The 19417-nt window shown below is 43.5% G+C and overlaps 1 protein-coding gene across 7 annotated transcripts in view; it reads left to right on the top strand.

Moving 5' to 3' along the window:
• Nucleotides 1-19417, top strand: part of zdhhc21 (zinc finger DHHC-type palmitoyltransferase 21) — a 238544-nt gene that overhangs the window by 89006 nt on the left and 130121 nt on the right. For all 7 annotated transcript variants that reach the window (XM_067983681.1, XM_067983682.1, XM_067983679.1 and 4 more), the window contains exons 4-5: nt 3736-3847; nt 12750-12888. In XM_067983681.1, the coding sequence (XP_067839782.1) occupies nt 3736-3847; nt 12750-12888 (251 nt within the window). The remainder of the gene's footprint in view (nt 1-3735; nt 3848-12749; nt 12889-19417) is intronic.

Below are 19417 nucleotides of genomic sequence, written 5' to 3'. Positions count from 1 at the left end.
AAGCTTTGACTGCTGCCTTGGAAATGCTGACTGCTGCCTTCGTGGCTCTGGGTACCAGTGTTGAAAGTGTCCTTCTGGGTGTCACAGCAGTCCAGCAATCTGTTCTCCAACAAATCACCAGGATTGCTGAGGTGCCGCCCCAGGAGAGTGGCAGTGACTCCATGGAACAGGAACCTGCTATCCTCTCGAAGGATGACAGCATTCTTGCTCCCATCCCTGCCACTCTGCCAATGCCCTTGCTGTTGCCTGGCAGCCCAGACTGATGTAGTCCATGTCGAGATGGTGGTGTTTGAAGCCAGGCCCTCTAGACCCAGAGCTGTCTGAGGTCGTCCTCCAAGGCCATCTAAAGTCTCCTCAATTGAAGGTCAGTAGCCTTCCCCCTCCCATGCTGCAGGTACTGGGGAAGCTGAAAAGGCAAAGGCACATGGAAGACAGGCGTGAACGGAATGCACAAGTATGATTAGTTTCATTTTGTATGTATTATTTAGTGATTGACTTGATAAATTTGGAATTAGCTTCGCATTTGGTGTTGGTTTTTAAGTCTGCAGCGTACTGAGGGAGAAACCAATAAATGTTGTCAGAAAGAAGACTATGTGAGTGGTCAGTGAGAGAGGATAGATGAGACTGTGGCTGAATGGGGAGATGTAGTTGAGGTTACTGGTATCGCCCATGAATAAGATGATCACATAGAGCCCTGGCAGAAAGGGGCTGTTTACGTTGTAGCCTCCCTTCCTCCTCTTCTTCCTCCACCTCCGCTTCCTTTTCCTCCTCCTCCTCCTGCTTCGCAACTTGTTGCCTGATAGGTGGTGGTAATGGCCAGGTTGTGCAGCATGCAGCATAGTACCACAGATCTGGAAACCCGATTGCAGAGCTCCTCCAGAGCAGTCCAGGCAGTGGAAGTGTTGTTTGAGGACGCTGATTTTTTTAAATTCATTCATGGGATGTGGGCGTCGCTGGCAAGGCCAGCATTTAGTGCCCATCTCTAATTGCCCTTGAGAAGATGATGAACTGTCGCCGTGAACCACTGCAGTCCGTGTGGTGAAGGTTCTCCCACAGTGCTGTTAGGAAGGGAGTTCCAGGATTTTGACCCAGCGACAATGAAGGAACGGCGATATATTTCCAAGTCGGGATGGTGTGTGACTTGGAGGGGAACGTGCAGGTGGTGTTATTCCCACGTGCCTGCTGCCCTTGTCCTTCTAGGTTGTAGAGGTCGCGGGTTTGGGAGGTGCTGTCGAAGAAGCCTTGGCGAGTTGCTGCAGTGCATCCTGTAAATGGTACACACTGCAGCCACAGTGCGCCGGTGGTGAAGGGAGTGAATGTTTAAGGTGGAGGATGGGGTGCCAATCAAGCGGGCTGCTTTGTCCTGGATGGTGTCACGCTTCTTGAGTGTTGTTGGAGCTGCACTCATCCAGGCAAGTGGAGAGTATTCCATCACACTTCTGACTTGTGCCTTGTAGATGGCGGAAAGGCTTTGGGGAGTCAGGAGGTGAGTCACTTGCCGCAGAATACCCAGCCTCTGACCTGCTCTTGTAGCTACAGTATTTATATGGCTGGTCCAGTTAAGTTTCTGGTCAATGGTGATCCCCAGGATGTTGATGGTGGGGGATTCGGCGATGGTAATGCCGTTGAATGTCAAGGGGAGGTGGTTAGACTCTCTTTTGTTGGAGATGGTCATTGCCTGGCACTTGTCTGGCATGAATGTTACTTGCCACTTATCAGCCCAAGCCTGGATGTTGTCCAGGTCTTGCTGCATGCGGGCACAGACTGTTTCATTCTCTGATGGTCTGTTCTATCATGTTCCCGGTGGCAGCATGGTTCTCACTGTAGGCTTGCTGCGCAGGTGTGCGCGGGTTTCTGACCGGAGTCATCAGCCATGTCACGAGGTGATAACTCTTGTCTCCGAGTAGCCAGCCTTTGATTTGCCGTGCTGGTTCAAATACAGGTGGAACAGAGGACTGCCTCAGAATGAAAGAATCATGACTGCTGCCAGGATAGCGGGCATTCACCTGCATGATGTGCTACCTGTGGTCGTAGGTTGCACATCAGCAGTGCACTGTAAACTAAGAGGTGTTACTTATATCTCTGGCAGCAGCCTGAAAGGAGCCAGAATCATAAAAATTAAGAGCCATGGTCCCTTGCCCTGCTTTGAGGCGATAGTTGTGGCTGCAGCAGTTGACAGATTTCAGTCACGCCCTCTTTTGTGAACCGAAGAAGCACTGGCCGTCGCCGAAGTAGAGGCAAGCAAATTGGTCCCTGAAGACCCTCTGCGGAGACGGCCTCCTGCTGAGTGTCCTGCTCCCCCTCCTCCTCCCTCTTCTAACAGCTCGTCCTGCCCTGCATGGCCTCTCTTTATTCTCCCAGTCATGTTCAATTTTCAGAAGAAGCCCCACCAGGCCAGCCATGTCTGGAAGCAACTTCTTTCGCCAGAATATTTTAAATGACACAAAAAGGAGTGTAAGACCAGTCAGACCACTCCCTGTAGAGTACTGAAACTTTAGCCAAGCATAGGGAACCTCCAAAAAAGCCGACAATTGCACCAGCAGCCAAAAGAAATACCCAGCAACTAACCTGTAAATACTGCACGATCCATTTAAATAGTGCCGGTGGGCGGTCCTTAATATTATTTAATGTCATGTTCAGCTGTGGAAGGTTAAGATTCGTTGGCTGGAGTGTGAGTTCTACAAGGCAATGGTAGCTTCCATTCAGCGTTGCATGCTGTATCGCATGATGATCTGCCTGCTGTGCATGCTGCCGGCGGTCATTAGGCATGATGATCTGCATGCTGCCGGCGGTCATTAGGCATGATGATCTGCCTGCTGTGCATGCTGCCGGCGGTCATTAGGCATGATGATCTGCCTGCTCTGCATGCTGCCGGTGGTCATTAGGCATGATGATCTGCCTGCTCTGCATGCTGCCGGCGGTCATTAGGCATGATGATCTGCCTGCTGTGCATGCTGCCGGCGGTCATTAGGCATGATGATCTGCCTGCTCTGCATGCTGCCGGCGGTCATTAGGCATGATGATCTGCCTGCTCTGCATGCTGCCGGCGGTCATTAGGCATGATCTGCCTGCTCTGCATGCTGCCGGCGGTCATTAGGCATGATGATCTGCCTGCTCTGCATGCTGCCGGCGGTCATTAGGCATGATGATCTGCCTGCTCTGCATGCTGCCGGCGGTCATTAGGCATGATGATCTGCCTGCTCTGCATGCTGCCGGCGGTCATTAGGCATGATGATCTGCCTGCTCTGCATGCTGCCGGCGGTCATTAGGCATGAAAATCTGCCTGCTCTGCATGCTGCCAGCGGTCATTAGGCATGATGATCTGCCTGCTCTGCATGCTGCCGGCGGTCATTAGGCATGCGCAAACCCCTTTAACAAGACGGCGTGCTGTGCACTTCCTGTCAGAAGTGTGCACGCATATTTTGGAACCTGAAGTGGTCGCATATCAGTCATAAAACGGGTGCTACGTGGCCCAATTTAACCCCCCAGTTCTTATATTTTTTTATCAAAGTACCGATTTTATTGTTTCAAACAATCCAAGAGGTGATAACATTTTTAATTGTGTAGCATCATGTCATTCCCTACTGTTTGGATGGGATGTGTTGTTGTTCGTAAGACAATCTTATTCCTGTTGCTTAAGCATTTGGATTTTTGAAAATATCTTTTTTGAAGACTGGGTGGGGTCTGGGTGTTGATCATTAAGATTTAAAAAAAATCTATATCTGTTTGTTCCAGAAAGACAACACTGGGAAATATGTAATAAATGTAATAAGATGAGACCAAAGCGATCTCACCACTGCAGTCGGTGTGGGCACTGTGTTCGGAAAATGGATCACCATTGTCCATGGTAAGCTTTTAATCCTGACACTGAAAAGAAATATAATATACACAGAGACGTATATCCATAACTTGTCTTATTTGATACTTGATGTAAGATTTGACATGTATAGCTACTGCTTGTTTTGTAAATGAACGTGGATACAGTACAGGGGTGGGTAACACAGTGACTCAGACCTCACCCCTGTGAAACGCATAGGTCTCTACCCAGTTTTTCACGGTCAGGAGTCCTCAGAACAAAACTGCCTGTCATTTGATGATTTCACTCAGAGGCGATAAGATTGGGTAGTGTAGAAATTAAAAATGCCACATTCGTAAATTGTTGAAGCAGGGTCAAGAGAGCTTTGTTATGCAACTAACCTAGAAGCGCTGATTCCTGATGCTGGCAAAATGCAGAAAAGGTTTTGTTCCTCACCAGTGATGTATCTTGCCTGTTGAGCACACAACTAACTGGAACTATAGACCAGTTAGTTTAATGTCGGTGGTAGGAAAGATAATGGAATCTTTACTCAAAGATGTAATAGAGAAATATCTAGAAACTGAAAATATAATAAAGATTGGTCAGCACGGATTTCAAAAGGGAAAGTCATGCTTGAACAATCTTCTTGAATTCTTTGAAGAAGTAAAAGAAACAAGGGTATTGTAGTAGATGTAATATATTTGGGTTTTCAAAAGGCCTTCGATAAGGCCTTCGCATAGTAAACTCATGACTAAGGTCAGAGCATATGGTGTCAGGGGACAAATAACAGAATGAATAGCAAGCTGGTTACAAAGATTATAAAATTATATGCTAATGTAACACCCTTATTTAAAAAGGGTAGTAGGCAGAAGGCTGGAAATTATAGCAAAAAATATAAAAACAGATAGCAAGAGTTTCTACAGTCATATAAAAAGAAAAAGGGTGGCTAAGGCAAACGTAGGTCCCTTAGAGGATGAGACCGGGAAATTAATGGTGGGAAACATGGAGATGGCAAAAATGCTGAACAAATATTTTGTTTCAGTCTTTACGGTAGAGGACACTAAGAATATCCCAACTCTGGACAAACAGGGGGCTCGAGGGGGGGAGGAGCTAAATACAATTAAAATCACTAAGGAATTGGTACTCAGTAAATTAATGAGACTCAAGGCGGATAAATCCCCTGGACCTGATGGCTGACATCTCAGGGTCTTGAGGGAAGTGGCAGTAGGGATTGTGGCTGCTTTGGTAATAATTTTCCAAAATTCTCTGGACTCGGCAAAGGTCCCGGCGGATTGGAAAACTGCTAATGTAACACCCTTATTTAAAAAGGGTATTAGGCAGAAGGCTGGAAATTATAGACCAGTTAGCCTAACATCTGTGTTGGGTAAAATTTTGGAGTCTATTATTAAGGAGACAGTAACGGAACATTTGGATAAACATAATTTAACAGGACAAAGTCAGCATGGCTTTATGAAGGGGAAGTCATGTCTGACAAATTTGCTTGAGTTCTTTGAGGACATAACGTACAGGGTGGATAAAGGGGAACCAGTGGACGTAGTGTATTTAGACTTCCAGAAGGCATTCGACAAGGTGCCACATAAAAGATTATTGCACAAGATAAAGAATCACTGGATTGGGGGTAATATTCTGGCATGGGTGGAGGATTGGTTAGCTAACAGGAAGCAGAGAGTTGGGATAAATGGTTCATTCTCGGACTGGCAACCAGTAGCCAGTGGTGTTCCGCAGGGGTCGGTGCTGGGTCCCCAACTCTTTACAATCTATATTAACGATTTGGAGGAGGGGACCGAGTGTAACATATCAAAGTTTGCGGATGATACAAAGATGGGAGGGAAAGTAGAGAGTGAGGAGGACATAAAAAACCTACAAGGGGATATAGACAGGCTGGGTGAGTGGGCGGAGATTTGGCAGATGCAATACAATATTGGAAAATGTGAGGTTATGCACTTTGGCAGGAAAATCAGAGAGCAAGTTATTATCTTAATGGCGAGCAACTGGAAAGTACTGCAGTACAAAGGGATCTGGGGGTCCTAGTGCAAGAAAATCAAAAAGTTAGTATGCAGGTGCAGCAGGTGATCAAGAAGGCCAACGGAATGTTGGCTTTTATTGCTAGGGGGATAGAATATAAAAACAGGGAGGTATTGCTGCAGTTATATAAGGTATTGGTGAGACCGCACCTGGAATACTGCATACAGTTTTGGTCTCCATACTTAAGAAAAGACATACTTGCTCTCGAGGCAGTACAAAGAAAGTTCACTCGGTTAATCCCGGGGATGAGGGGGCGGACATATGAGGAGAGGTTGAGTAGATTGGGACTCTACTCATTGGAGTTCAGAAGAATGAGAGGCGATCTTATTGAAACATATAAGATTGTGAAGGGGCTTGATCGGGTGGATGTGGTAAGGATGTTCCCAAGGATGGGTGAAACTAGAACTAGGGGGCATAATCTTAGAATAAGGGGCTGCTCTTTCAAAACTGAGATGAGGAGAAACTTCTTCACTCAGAGGGTAGTAGGTCTGTGGAATTTGCTGCCCCAGGAAGCTGTGGAAGCTACATCATTAAATAAATTTAAAACAGAAATCGACAGTTTCCTAGAAGTAAAGGGAATTAGGGGTTACGGGGAGCGGGCAGGAAATTGGACATGAATTTAGATTTGAGGTTAGGATCAGATCAGCCATGATCTTATTGAATGGCGGAGCAGGCTCGAGGGGCCGATTGGCCTACTCCTGCTCCTATTTCTTATATTCTTATGTTCTTATAAAGCAAAAAACAGAGTAGGGGTTAAGAGTAGTTACTCAGACTGGCAAAAGGTGGGAAGTGGTGTTCGGCAGGGATCGGTGCTGGGACTACTGTTGTTCACAATTTACAATAACGATTTGAACTTGGGAATCGGAAGTACAATTTCAAAATTTGCAGATGACACCAAATTGGGGGATATAGTTAGTACTGAGGAAGACTGCGACAAAATAAAAGACATTAATAAACTTGCAGAATGGGCGTGTAAGTGGCAAATGAATTTCAATATAGGTAAATGTGAGATGGTGCATTTTGGTAGGAATAATAAGGAGACCACTTATTCCTTCGAAAGTAAAAATCTAAATGGAGTAGAGGGGCAAAGGGATCTAGGGGTACAGCTACACAAATCGCTAAAAGTGGTGACGCAGGTTAATACGACCATTTTAAAAAAAGCAAAGTACTCGGGTTCATTTCTAGAGGGATAGAATTGAAAAGCAGAGAAGTTATGCTGAACTTATATAGAACCTTGGTTAGACCACACTTGGAGTATTGTGCAGGTTCTTGTCTCCATATTATATAAAGGATATAGAGGCACTGGAGAAGGTGCAAAAAAGATGTTACCAGAACTGAGAGGTTATACCTATCCGGAAAGATTGAACAGGTTGGGGCTCTTTTCTCTGGAAAAGAGAAGGCTGAGGGGTGACCTGATAGATGTCTTTACGATTATGAAAGGGTTTGATAGGGTAGATGTAGAGAAGATGTTTTGACTTGTGGGGAGACCAGAACTAAGGGCCATAAATATAAGATCATCACTAATAAATCCAATAAAGAATTCAGGAGAAACTTCTTTACCCAGAGAGTGGTTAGAATGCAGAACTTGCTACCACAAGGAGTAGTTGAGGCAAATAGCATAGATTCCCTCCATTTAAGGGGAAGCTAGATAACCACATGAGGGAGAAAGGAATAGAAGGCGATGCTAATAGGGTTAGATGAAGAGGGGTCGGAGGAGGCTCGTATGGAGCATAAACACCGGCATGGACCTGTTAGGCCGAATGACCTGTTTCTGTGCTGTACGTTCTATGTGACCACAAACAATATATATTTGTGAAGATAGATGGAGTCCAGTGACTTACCTCAGTCTTACTTTGCTGTAATGCTGAATCTTGCATATGAAATAACAGCAGCAAAGGCAGGGTTCCTTTCATTTTCTGGCAGTGCTCCTGATATCTTCAACTCAAAGACAGAAGATTGATTTTTCAAGGTCATGCAATGAAATCTTAGTCATTCGCTAAGTAGTTTTTGCATGGAAAAATATTATTTAAACTGCTAATGTAGAAAGTCATTGTTATAATACCGTGTGTTATGATTACACTGATTTGGTATTTGGACATTTTTAAAAAAAACAAAATCGCTTGCACATATTCAACTTGTTCAGCCTTGGAAAAAGTAACTTTCAGCTTACTGTAATGATAAATGTAAGTCCTTAACAAGAAGCATAAGAACATGAGAAATAGGAGCAGGAATCGACCATACGGCCCCTCAAGCCTGCTCTGCCATTCACTCAGATCATGGCTGATCTTCATTCTCAACTCCACTTTCCTGCCCGATCCCCATATCCCTTAATTCCCCTGGAGTCCAAAAATCTATCCATCTCAGCCTTGAATATACTCAATGACTCAGCATCCGCAGCCCTCTGGGGTAGAGAATTCCAAAGATTCACAACCCTCTGTGTGAAGAAATTCCTCCTCATTTCAGTCTTAAATGGCTGACCCCTTATCCTGCGACTATAACCCCTAGTTCTAGACTCGCCAGCCAGGGGAAACAACCTCTCAGCATCTACCCTGTCAAGCCCCCTCAGAATCTTATGTTTCAGTGAGATCACCTCCCATTCTTCTAAACTCCAGACAGTAGAGGCCCATTCTACTCAACCTCGCCTCATAGGACAACCCTCTCATCCCAGGAATCAATCTAGTGAACCTTCGTTGCACCACCTCTAAGGCAAATATATCCTTCCTTACATAAGGAGACCAAAACTGTACACAGTACTCCAGGTGAGGTCTTACCAAAGCCCTGTACAATTGTAGTAAGACTTCCTTAATCTTGTATTCCAGCCCCCTTGCAATAAAGGCCAACATACCATTTGCCTTCCTAATTGCTTGCTGTACCTGCATGGTAACTTTTTGTGTTTCTTGTACGAGGACTCCCAAGTCTCTCTGGACACCAACATTTAATAGTTTCTCATCATTTAAAAAATATTCTGTTTTTCTATTCTCCCTACCAAAGTGAATAATTTCACATTTCCCCACATTATACTCCATTTGCCACCTTCTTGCCCACTCACTTAACCTGTCTATATCCCTTTGCAGACTCTTTGTGTCCTCCTCACAGCTTACTTTCTCACCTAGCTTTGTATCGTCAGCAAACTTGTTGTTGGTGCTGAGGCCCGAGCACTGATCCTTGCAGCACCCCACTAGTTACAGCCTGCCAACCTGAGAATGACCCGTTTATTCCTACTCTCTGTTTTCTGTCCATTAACTAATCCTCTATCCATGCTAATATATTACCCCCAACCCCATGAGCCCTTATCTTGTGTAACAACCTTTTACGTGGCACCTTATCGAACGCCTTTTGAAAATCCAAATATATGACATCCACTGATTCTCTTTTATGTAACCTGCTAGTTACATCCTCAAAAAACTAATAAGTTTGTCAAACACAATTTCCCTTTCATAAAGCCATGTTGACTCTGCCTAATCATATTATGATTTTCTAAGTGCCCTGTTACCACTTCCTTAATAATGGATTCCAGCATTGTCCGGGCGACTGATGTCAGGCTAACTGGCTTGGTCTCTGTTTTTCTCTCTTCCTCCTTTCTTGAATAGCAGGGTCACATTCATTACCTTCCAATCCGTTGGGACCATTCTAGAATCTAAGGACTTTTGGAAGATCACAACCAATGCATCCACTATCTCCGCAGCCACTTCTTTTAGAACCCTCGGATGTAGGCCATCAGGTACAGGGGATTTATCATCTTTTAGTCCCATTAGTTTCTCGAGTTCTTTTTCTCTTCTGATATTAATTACTTTAAGTTCCTCACTCTCATTAGACCCTTAGTTCCCCACTATTTCTGGTGTGCTTTTTGTGTCTTCTGCTGTGAAGACAGATACAAAATATTTGTTTAACGCATCTGCCATTTCCCAATTCCCCATTATAATTTCTCCTGTCTCAGCCTCTAGGGGACCAATGTTTACTTTTGCCACTCTTCCTTTTTACATACTTGCAGAAGTTTTTACAATCCATTTTTATATTTCTTTCTAGTTTACTTTCATATTCTATTTTCTTCCTTTTTATCAATTTTGCTGATCGTCCTTTGCTGTTTCTAAAACTCTCCCAATCCTCAGGCTTACTATTCTTCTTGGCAACATTATAGGCCTCTTCTTTTAATCTAATACTATCCTTAATTTCTTTAATTAGCCAAGGGTGGATCACTTTTCCCATGGAGTTTTTATTTCTCAATGGAATGTATATTTGTTGGGAATATTGAAATATTTCTTTAAATGTTTGCCGTTGCTTTTCAACCATCATATCCTTTAATTTAATTTCCCAATCTACCTTCGCCAACTCGCCTCTCATACCTATGTAATTGGCTTTATTTAAGTTTAAGACTCCAGTTTCGGATTCAAGCACATCACACTCAAACTCAATGTGAAATTCTATCATATTATGATCACTCTTCCCCAGAGGATCCTTTACTGTGAGATTACTAATTAACCCAGTCTTATTACATAAGACTGTAATTATTAACTCCACATCATTATTACATAAGAGCAGAGCTGAAATAGCCTGTTCCCTGGTTGTTTCCACAACATATTGTTCTAGGCACTGCAATTGGTTTCAGGACACCTTGGCTATGATGGTTGGTTCCATGACGTATTGCTCTTGGAAACCGTCTCGAATACATTCCATGAACTTGTCCTCCAAACTACCTTTGCCAATTTGACTTGCCCAGTCTATATGAAGATTAAATTCCCATTGATTACTGCATGTTATCTTTGTTACAAGCTCCTATTAATTCATGATTAATACTCTGTCTATTGGTATAGCTCCTATTCGGGAGCCTATAAACTACTCCCAGCAGTGTTTTCTGCCCCTTGTTATTTCTTATTTCCACCCATGCTGATTCCACTTCCTGATCTTCTGAGCCCAGATCCTTTCTCACCACTGTCCTTATCTCATCCTTTATTATTGGGACTACATTCCCTCCTTTTCCATTCTGCCTGTCTTTTCTAAACATCATGTATCCTGGAATATTCAGTTCCCAATCGTGGTCACTTTGCAACCATGGCTATTAGATCAAGCCCATTTATCTCTAAATCGTCTATCTTGTTACAAATGCTCCGTGCATTCAGATGAAGAGCCTTTAATTTTGACTTTTTACCATTTTTTTCCTGCTTTGACCTCACTTGTTAATACTCTATCATTGGTAAACTCTCTGTCCCTTCCAGTCACACTCTGCTTATCTTTACCCAAATCACTACACTGCTCTGTTGCCTTGACTTTTCTCATTAGATTTCTAAATTTCTCCCCACCTGACTCCTCCCCCCCCCCCTCCCCTTTTTAGTTTAAAGCTCTATCTACCGCCCTAGTTATTCGATTCGCCAGGACACTGGTCCCAGCCCGGTTAAGCTCCCTCTTTCCCCAGTACTGATGCCAGTGCCCCATGAATCGAAATCCCTGACTCCCACACCACTCTTTGAGCCACGCATTTAACACTCTGATCTGTTTGTCCCTGTGCCAATTTGCATGTGACTAAAGCAGCAATCCAGGTTCTGATTATTAATTTAGACCCTGCCATTCATGGTGACAGAGCACCTTAATGAAACACTTCTGCCCCCTCGTGGTCAAAGCCCACATGTGCAAAGCCTTACCCAGTTTCCAAATATTACTGATTTTACAAAGACAGGAAATGCTGACATTCAGTCAGCCTGACAACATCTGAAAAGAGAAAAGTCAGGACTTGATGCTTCAGATGGATATTCTTTATTAGAACTCAGTGAACCTGCCTTTTCTCTTTATAGATGCTGTGTTTCCAGCATTTTCTGCTTTTGTTTTATTTACAACTTTCGCAGTTTTCTTCTTTTACCTTCACAAAGAAATGCTAACGACCTAAAAAGATACAGCAAAGTAATTAAAAGTCTTGCCTATAGCTCGTCACATTAAATCTGCTCAGCAGAAAAAAGTATCACATTTTTCTTGTAAGCTCAAATAATCAACTTGAAGATACTGATTTGCTGAAATACAAGTTGTGAACGATTCGACAGAAAAGCAACCAAGCGAAAGACTGCAATTTCAATCAATCACAATCAGGGAATTAATTTTTCCAAAGCAGTTACAGTGGCCGGTTTTATTTCTGATTCAACTGCATATTTAATCATAAAAATAACATTTATAAAATAACCAAAGACGTCTGGGGGGGGGGGGTGGAAGAACGGGTGGCTTGGGGCATTGGGAGAACTTCCCTGCTTTTCTTCAAAAAGTGCCGTGCGATCTTTTACGTCCACCTGAGAGAACAGACAGGGCCTCGGTTTAATGTCTCATCCAAAAGACAGCACCTCCGACAATGCAGCACTCCCTTAGTATTGCACTGAAGTATCATCCTAGATTATGTGCTTAAATCTCTGGAGTGAGATTTAAAGCCACAAGCTTCTGAATATCACTTACAGCTGTAAACTATTATCTCATACCCTCTCAGAGCGATGTTTAGAGGTTGAATGGGATCTCTAATCACCTGAAATCTGAGTGTTGAATCAGTGGTGATGGTGTCTTAACCCACCTTAGGGGTAAGGTTTCACGCTGATGCCAATTGAGCCACACAATAGACCTGTAGGCACGCTGCACTGTGCCACCATTTGCCTTATATTGCTCTACAAATAAAAGCTGTTGGTCACCAAATAAAGATGGTGGTGGGAGAAGAAGCATTAATTGCAAGGAATTGGCTTGAAACCCAGGATTCAATTGAAGTATTCGTTATCTATGTTCATGAACTGTACCAATCAAATTGCTTTAAGATTTTTGGTTCAAATTAATCTTTTTGAATTTATTGGTCTTGTTTACGTTATTGTGAATGTAAAACTTTTTATTTCTTTTTCCACTTCCTCCCACCTCCTCCGAACGTACGTGCAAAAAAAATTCTTCACAGGATAAATAATTGTGTTGGAGAGGACAATCACTGGCTCTTCCTACTACTATGTTTCTACACACAGTTCTTGAGTTTCTTCACATTGGTCCTCAATTTCTGCCAATATTACTACCTCCAGCCTCTAACAAAAGTAAAAGAGGTAAGAAAATTGATTCAGTGTTCCCTCTGATAACTTTGTGCTGATGTTAAATCTCAAATGGGTCTGCCTTGCAGTACTTTTACAATATTTGAACTGTTGTACAGGACAGCAGGTAATGCAGCAATTTTAATTTATTTTATTCGTGGTTTAATTATGCCACACACCAACATAGGCCAAGAGGGTGGGCCAGCAACCAACTCTCAGGATGCCACTGTGATTTTTCTCTCATCTTAAAATGGCACATCTTACAGTCACCCCCTTGCAATAGTTTTCCAATGTTCAATTGACAGCAGTCCCCGTACAGATACGCACTGTATAGCATACACTGCAAGGTTTTCTTTTAAGAATTACTGAGAAAGATGCATGTATTGGGAATTGTTGACTTATTACCAAACTGTAATTGAAGCTTTCAACCTGGAGAGTTTGTCAAATTGATTCTAAATTGTTGAAATAACAACGTATGGGGCAGAGTCCCTGCTAGTTTTGTGCCCAGATTCCAACGCAATCCGGCCAGAATTGGCTGAACGAGCACAAAAGATCGAGGAATTTAAAATGGCGAGTTACGCCCAAAACCACTTACATTCATGTTTTCCACCACCTTTTATGCTGGTTTAAGATTCCATTCGCCTGAATTAGGCCCCGCCCACCACACTGGCCACGGCCCCAGGTTGAAATTGTGCGATTCTGCCGATCGCACTGGTTCGAGATGGCTCTTCAAATGGCACGAGGAAACGAGTAACATTTTAAAAGTTTTTTCATATCAAAAAATATATAATTCACCAAGAAACTGACTAGTGTACACTAATTAAACTATTAAATGGTTCGGTCATTTTCAGGTTGCTCTTGTGGAGGATATGCGAACATGCTTACTTTGGTGATAAACCTATTTTCAGCTGTATTAATAAAACTGCACTAAGTTACCACTCTTTAACGGAAAGAAAAAAAAAGAAACTATTCCGTTCTATTACACTGCCTGATTGCACTGGTTCATGGACGATTTTACATTTGCGATTATACAAACGAATTTTAGTGGAAACTTAAAACGGAACCTGACCAGCCCAGTTGCGCCTAAAGTGGAAACTCTACCCCTTAGTTTTTGCTATATTTGTACTTAAGCAGTTATACTCAGTCATGCCTCGCAAAAAGCCCTCCCATGTATGTTAATCTGTACAATGTAGTACAAAATCTGGTAATTTAGCATTTAAAAAAAAAATTGTCTCATTTTTGACCACTCCGTATATCATAGAGTCATAGAGTTATACAGCACGGATAGAGGCCCTTCGGCCCATCGTGTCCGTGCCGGCCATCAAGCCCAGTCTACTCTAATCCCATATTCCAGCATTTGGTCCGTAGCCTTGTATTCTATGGCATTTCAAGTGCTCATCCAAATGCTTCTTGAATGTTGTGAGGGTTCCTGCCTCCACAACCCTTTCAGGCAGTGAGTTCCAGACTCCAACCACCCTCTGGGTGAAAAAGTTCTTTCTCAAATCCCCTCTAAACCTCCCGCCTTTTACCTTGAATCTATGTCCCCTTGTTATAGAACCCTCAACGAAGGGAAAAAGCTCCTTAGTATCCATCCTATCTGTGCCCCTCATAATTTTGTACACCTCAATCATGTCCCCCCTCAGCCTCCTCTGCTCCAAGGAAAACAAACCCAATCTTCCCAGTCTCTCTTCATAGCTGAAGCGCTCCAGCCCTGGTAACATCCTGGTGAATCTCCTCTGCACCCTCTCCAAAGCGATCACATCCTTCCTGTAGTGTGGCGACCAGAACTGCACACAGTACTCCAGCTGTGGCCTAACCAGTGTTTTATACAGCTCCATCATAACCTCCTTGCTCTTATATTCTATGCCTCGGCTAATAAAGGCAAGTATCCCATATGCCTTCTTTACCACCTTATCTACCTGTTCCGCCGCCTTCAGGGATCTGTGAACTTGCACACCAAGATCCCTCTGACCCTCTGTCTTGCCTAGGGTCCTCCCATTCATTGTGTATTCTTTTCAATCCTGGAGGATTGCTTCCTGTGTTCCTACTTGTGACATGGAACAAATTGTTCAATAGTTTGCTCTAATATTAACTGCTGCTAAAACAGTATTTAAGGACTTAATGTTGCAATATCAATGCAAATGTAATTATACACTGATATTGCATTCTCCCTTGGTAAACACCAGTGGCACAGTTTTCACTGGTGACTGATGAAATTTAGAGACGTCATTCTGTGATTAAATTACCTGACCTGAAACTTGCAGGAGTGCTCGTGAAAGAATTGTGTTTCATGTGTTGACACAGTGGGGGAAAAATTTGATACCCCGCGCCCGATGGTCCCTGCACAGGCGGGACGAGACTTTTGTGAGGCCTGGGGACTTAGCTGCAAGCTGTGTTGGAAATCAGCATGAGGTTTCAATGCAATTTACACTTTCCACCAGCAGCTGGAGCCCCAATCTCTTCAAGAGAGGATGTCTTTTCAAATCTCATAAAGGTAGCCGGCTAAAAATAACAGTCTGCTGTCTGCACAGAGTCTGAATGGAGATCAGACATCACACACGTAAAACTCAGATGCAGGTCCCGTATCCTATGTTTACACACCGATGAGTTATGTTAAAACATTGAATAAAGGTTGTGCACTACTAAATCCCACATCCTTCAATCTGCACCCCAGACCGTACCAATCTGCTGATCTGAGCTGGTACCAGGCCTGCGAGAGAGCATGCACCAAGGTTCTCTGCTGATGTACTAGAGACCTTGATGCAAGAGATGGTCAGAAGGAGGGACATCCTATAGCCGCGGAGGGGGGGCGGCAGGGGTGGCAAGAGGCCCTCCAGACATTTGGCCAAAAGGCAGCGGGGGACGAAGTCAGTGCCAGGAGCATAGCACCACGAACATTGATGAAGTTCAATGCTTTGACAAGAGTGGTCAAGGTGAACGAGGTCAACTGTCAAGTGACGTCTCCTTCCAACTGCACCACTAGCCGCATCCACTGCTCCACGCACTACACCCCATCACCCACAGCTCCATGCACAACACTCCCCATCACCCACATACCAACAAACTCTTTCCATCAGTACTCAAATCTTCCAATCAGATGCTTCCTCTCACCCTTACACATTACCACTGTTGCAAGCCGCCCACCCACAACTCACAGGCCACACACACACTGGCAGCTATTCAACCATGACAGGCACATCACCCAGACACACGTCCCGCTTTTTTGCAGGTGAAGGTGGCGCATATCAAGAGGCAGCAAGTGGCAGTGGCATTTAGCCCCTCGAGCCTGCTCTGCCATTCAATGAGATCATGGTGGACCTGTGACCTAACTCCATATACCCGCCTTAGCCCCATATCCCTTAATACCCTTGGTTCACAGAAATCTATCAATCTCAGAATTAACAATCACAATTGAGCTAGCATCAGCTGCCGTTTGCAGAAGAACATTCCAAATTTCTACCATCCTTTGCGTGTAGAAGCATTTCCTAACTTCAGTTCTGCATGTCCTGGCTCTAAATGTTAGGCTATGTCCCCGCGTCCTAGTACTCAAGTCTAGGAGACCTCCAAAAACACTTACAAATGTCTCGGCAGCCAGAAGCAATAATCCAGCCACTGACCTGTAAATCCTGCAGGGTCCCTTTAAATAGCGCCGGTGAGGGGTCCTCCAGACACTCTAAGACACGTTCAGATGGTCGGGGTTAAGACTGTGCATTGAGTTGAGCGTTAAGTGCCAAAATGGTGTCTATCACTTTAAATCAGCATTGTACACTGATTGTATCCATTTTCTCCCCACTTTACACGATTCCACCTTTCGATATTTGTGCTAACACAATGAAACAATGGGCGCGACACGGCCCAATTTAGTGCCCAGAGAATTTTACTTTTGTTTCTGTTTTTCTGTGATTTATGTTATCCACGTGTTTGTGTTTTTTGTGACACTGACCTAGGAGTTCGCACTAATGTTAATCCAGTTTTTTTGTACTTCAGGACACTGTGCTAAGGAGTATGTAGAAGCTGCTTGAAGGAGAATGTTCAAAAAGGAAAATTATTTGAAAACAATTTCTCTGCATTTATTCCCTTCACACATCTCATCCTGCTCTCTCCACTTTAATTGGAAAGTTGAATGGGGTTGAGAGGTAACATTTGTCATAGACTGGTTTTCATAGAAATTAGGCCCGAATCGGAATACAGATGTATTTTTAAAGTTAGAACAAGCTACTAGACAATTTCTCCAATTGGAAGAGACTAGGGGAAACTGAAATTCTAATGGTATGTGCACAATATAGTTTTCCTTTTACAAGGTTATTGATGAGTAATCTACTTTTTTGTATTATGTAATAAAACTACTTAAAAATGAACAATGCAGTAACAATCCAGCCCTTTTACATTAGTATTGGCCACAGCAGATTTAAGAATATGTTTGCATGTTATTTTCTTCTGAATCTTCTTAAACCCCTCTTCCCTCCACACTCACCTTCAACAATATGTGTGAGGAGCTCATGGACTTCTTTATTATTAAGATTGAGGCCATCCATTCTGCTGCCTTTGCCACATCTTTCCCTTCCCTTAGCCCACCAAGCCAAGCTTCCCCCAAGGTTCCCCACTGCCCTTTCTCTAGTTTCCCTCCTATCTCCCCATATGTCCTCTTCGAGCTCATCTTGTCCATGAGACCTACCTCTGGCTCTCTCAACCCCATTCCCACTAAACAGCTGACCTCACAACTTCACCTCCTAGCCCTCACGATGGCTGATATTGTAAATGGTTCCCTCTCCTCTGGTACTGACCTGTCGCCTTTCAAATCTGCCGTCATCACCCCCTCCTCAAAAAAACCCACTCTTGACCCCTTTGTCTTTGCAAACTACCGCCCCATCGCCATCCTCCCTTTCCTCTCCAAAGTCCTTGAACCTATCTGCAGCCTTTGACATGATTGACCACACTATCCTCCAACGCCTCTCCTCCGTTGTCCAGCTGGGTAGGTTCTATTCTTATTAACCCAGTCGTAGCCGGAGAATCTCCTGCAATAGCTTCTGTTCCCGCTCCTGCATCGTTACCTCTGGAGTCCTCAAGGATCTATCCTTGGCCCCCTCCTATTTCTTATCTATATGCTGCCCCTCGGTGACATCATCCGACAAAACGATGTCAGATTCCACATGTACACTGACGACACTCGGCACTACCTCACCACCACCTCTCCCGACCGCTCCACTACCTATGATTTGTTATGATGTGGAGATGCCGGTGATGGACTGAGGTTGACAATTGTAAACAAATTTACAACACCAAGTTATAGTCCAACAAATTTATTTTAAATTTCACAAGCTTTCGGAGGCTTCCTCATTGCTTCTCCCCACCAATGACGGCAGTGCCTTCAGCTGTCTAGGCTCTAAGCTCTGGAACTCCCTCCCTAAACCTCTCCACCTCGCTAACTCTCTCCACTCCTTTAAGACGGTCCTTAAATCCTACCTCTTTGACCAAGCTTTTGGTCACCTGCCCTAATATCTCCTTATGTGGCTCAGTGTCAGATTTTGTCTGATAATCGCTCCTCTGAAGCGCCTTGGAATGTTTTACTACATTTAAAGGCAAGTTGTTATTGTTGAGTCAGATACAAAATGGAAAAAAAACATTGGAGCTTGCAAGGGCTGCCCCGAACCTGATTCAGAAAAATTGCTTTTTGATCTGTAAAAGTAAATTGGCAGGAACTGCAAAGTTTTACACATATTTAAGTGTTATGAGTTGATTGTGTGAGTGGGAGGTGGGGGGGGGGAGAAGGAAGGAGGGAGAAGGAAGAATGAAGAATGGAGACTTCTTTTTGGTTTAAAAACTGTTTGGCCAGTATCCCTGATGCCGCAGTGAATAGTCCATTGCCCTATTGAGTCCCAATGACCAGGAAGAACCACCCTCCCCCCAATCACACGTAAAACAAAGGCAATATTTTCACTCATCCATAAAGCCCTTTGGTCATTATACTCTGAAACTATACACCTTGTAATTTGTTATTATTAGTTATGTTCTAAAATACAAATTCACGGTATGTTGGATTTCAGTGTTTGTATGCATTGGATTGAATATGCAGAAATGTATATATTTTTTTTACTATATTGATCCCTGCTCTGTAGAACAAGACCAAATGTAAATGAATCATTATTTTAAAGAAGAAAAGACTGGTTATAAGCTTTTAAAGGTGTACAGATTGCAGAATATGAACTGAAAGCTGCATGATTTGGAACTCAGTAAATGTGACAACATCTTACATTAAAAGCAAAACTAATCTGTATGCTGACATGAGTTGAGAAATTGCACAAAGCTCTTTTGGTTTCCATTCTGGTCACCAATGGGATTTTCATGTTTTTTACATTCTTTGTTCTGAGTAAAATAAGGGGAGTAATTTTAAACCCCCATGACAGGCTGCGAGCACGCCTACTGCTGCTTTAACTGTGACAGGTTTGGGGGTATCCGAGTAACCCGCTCTGGAGAGGCCGGTCTGCAATTATAATATGATAATGAAGCTCTGTTCCTCAGATTTTGGCAGAATTTACCGCTGGCT

The sequence above is a fragment of the Heptranchias perlo genome, chromosome 4 (assembly GCF_035084215.1).
Source record: "Heptranchias perlo isolate sHepPer1 chromosome 4, sHepPer1.hap1, whole genome shotgun sequence".
In the NCBI taxonomy this organism is placed as follows: Eukaryota; Metazoa; Chordata; class Chondrichthyes; order Hexanchiformes; family Hexanchidae; genus Heptranchias; species Heptranchias perlo.
The sequence above is the reverse complement of the archived record's forward strand: the minus strand, read 5'-3'. Positions and strand labels throughout refer to the sequence as shown.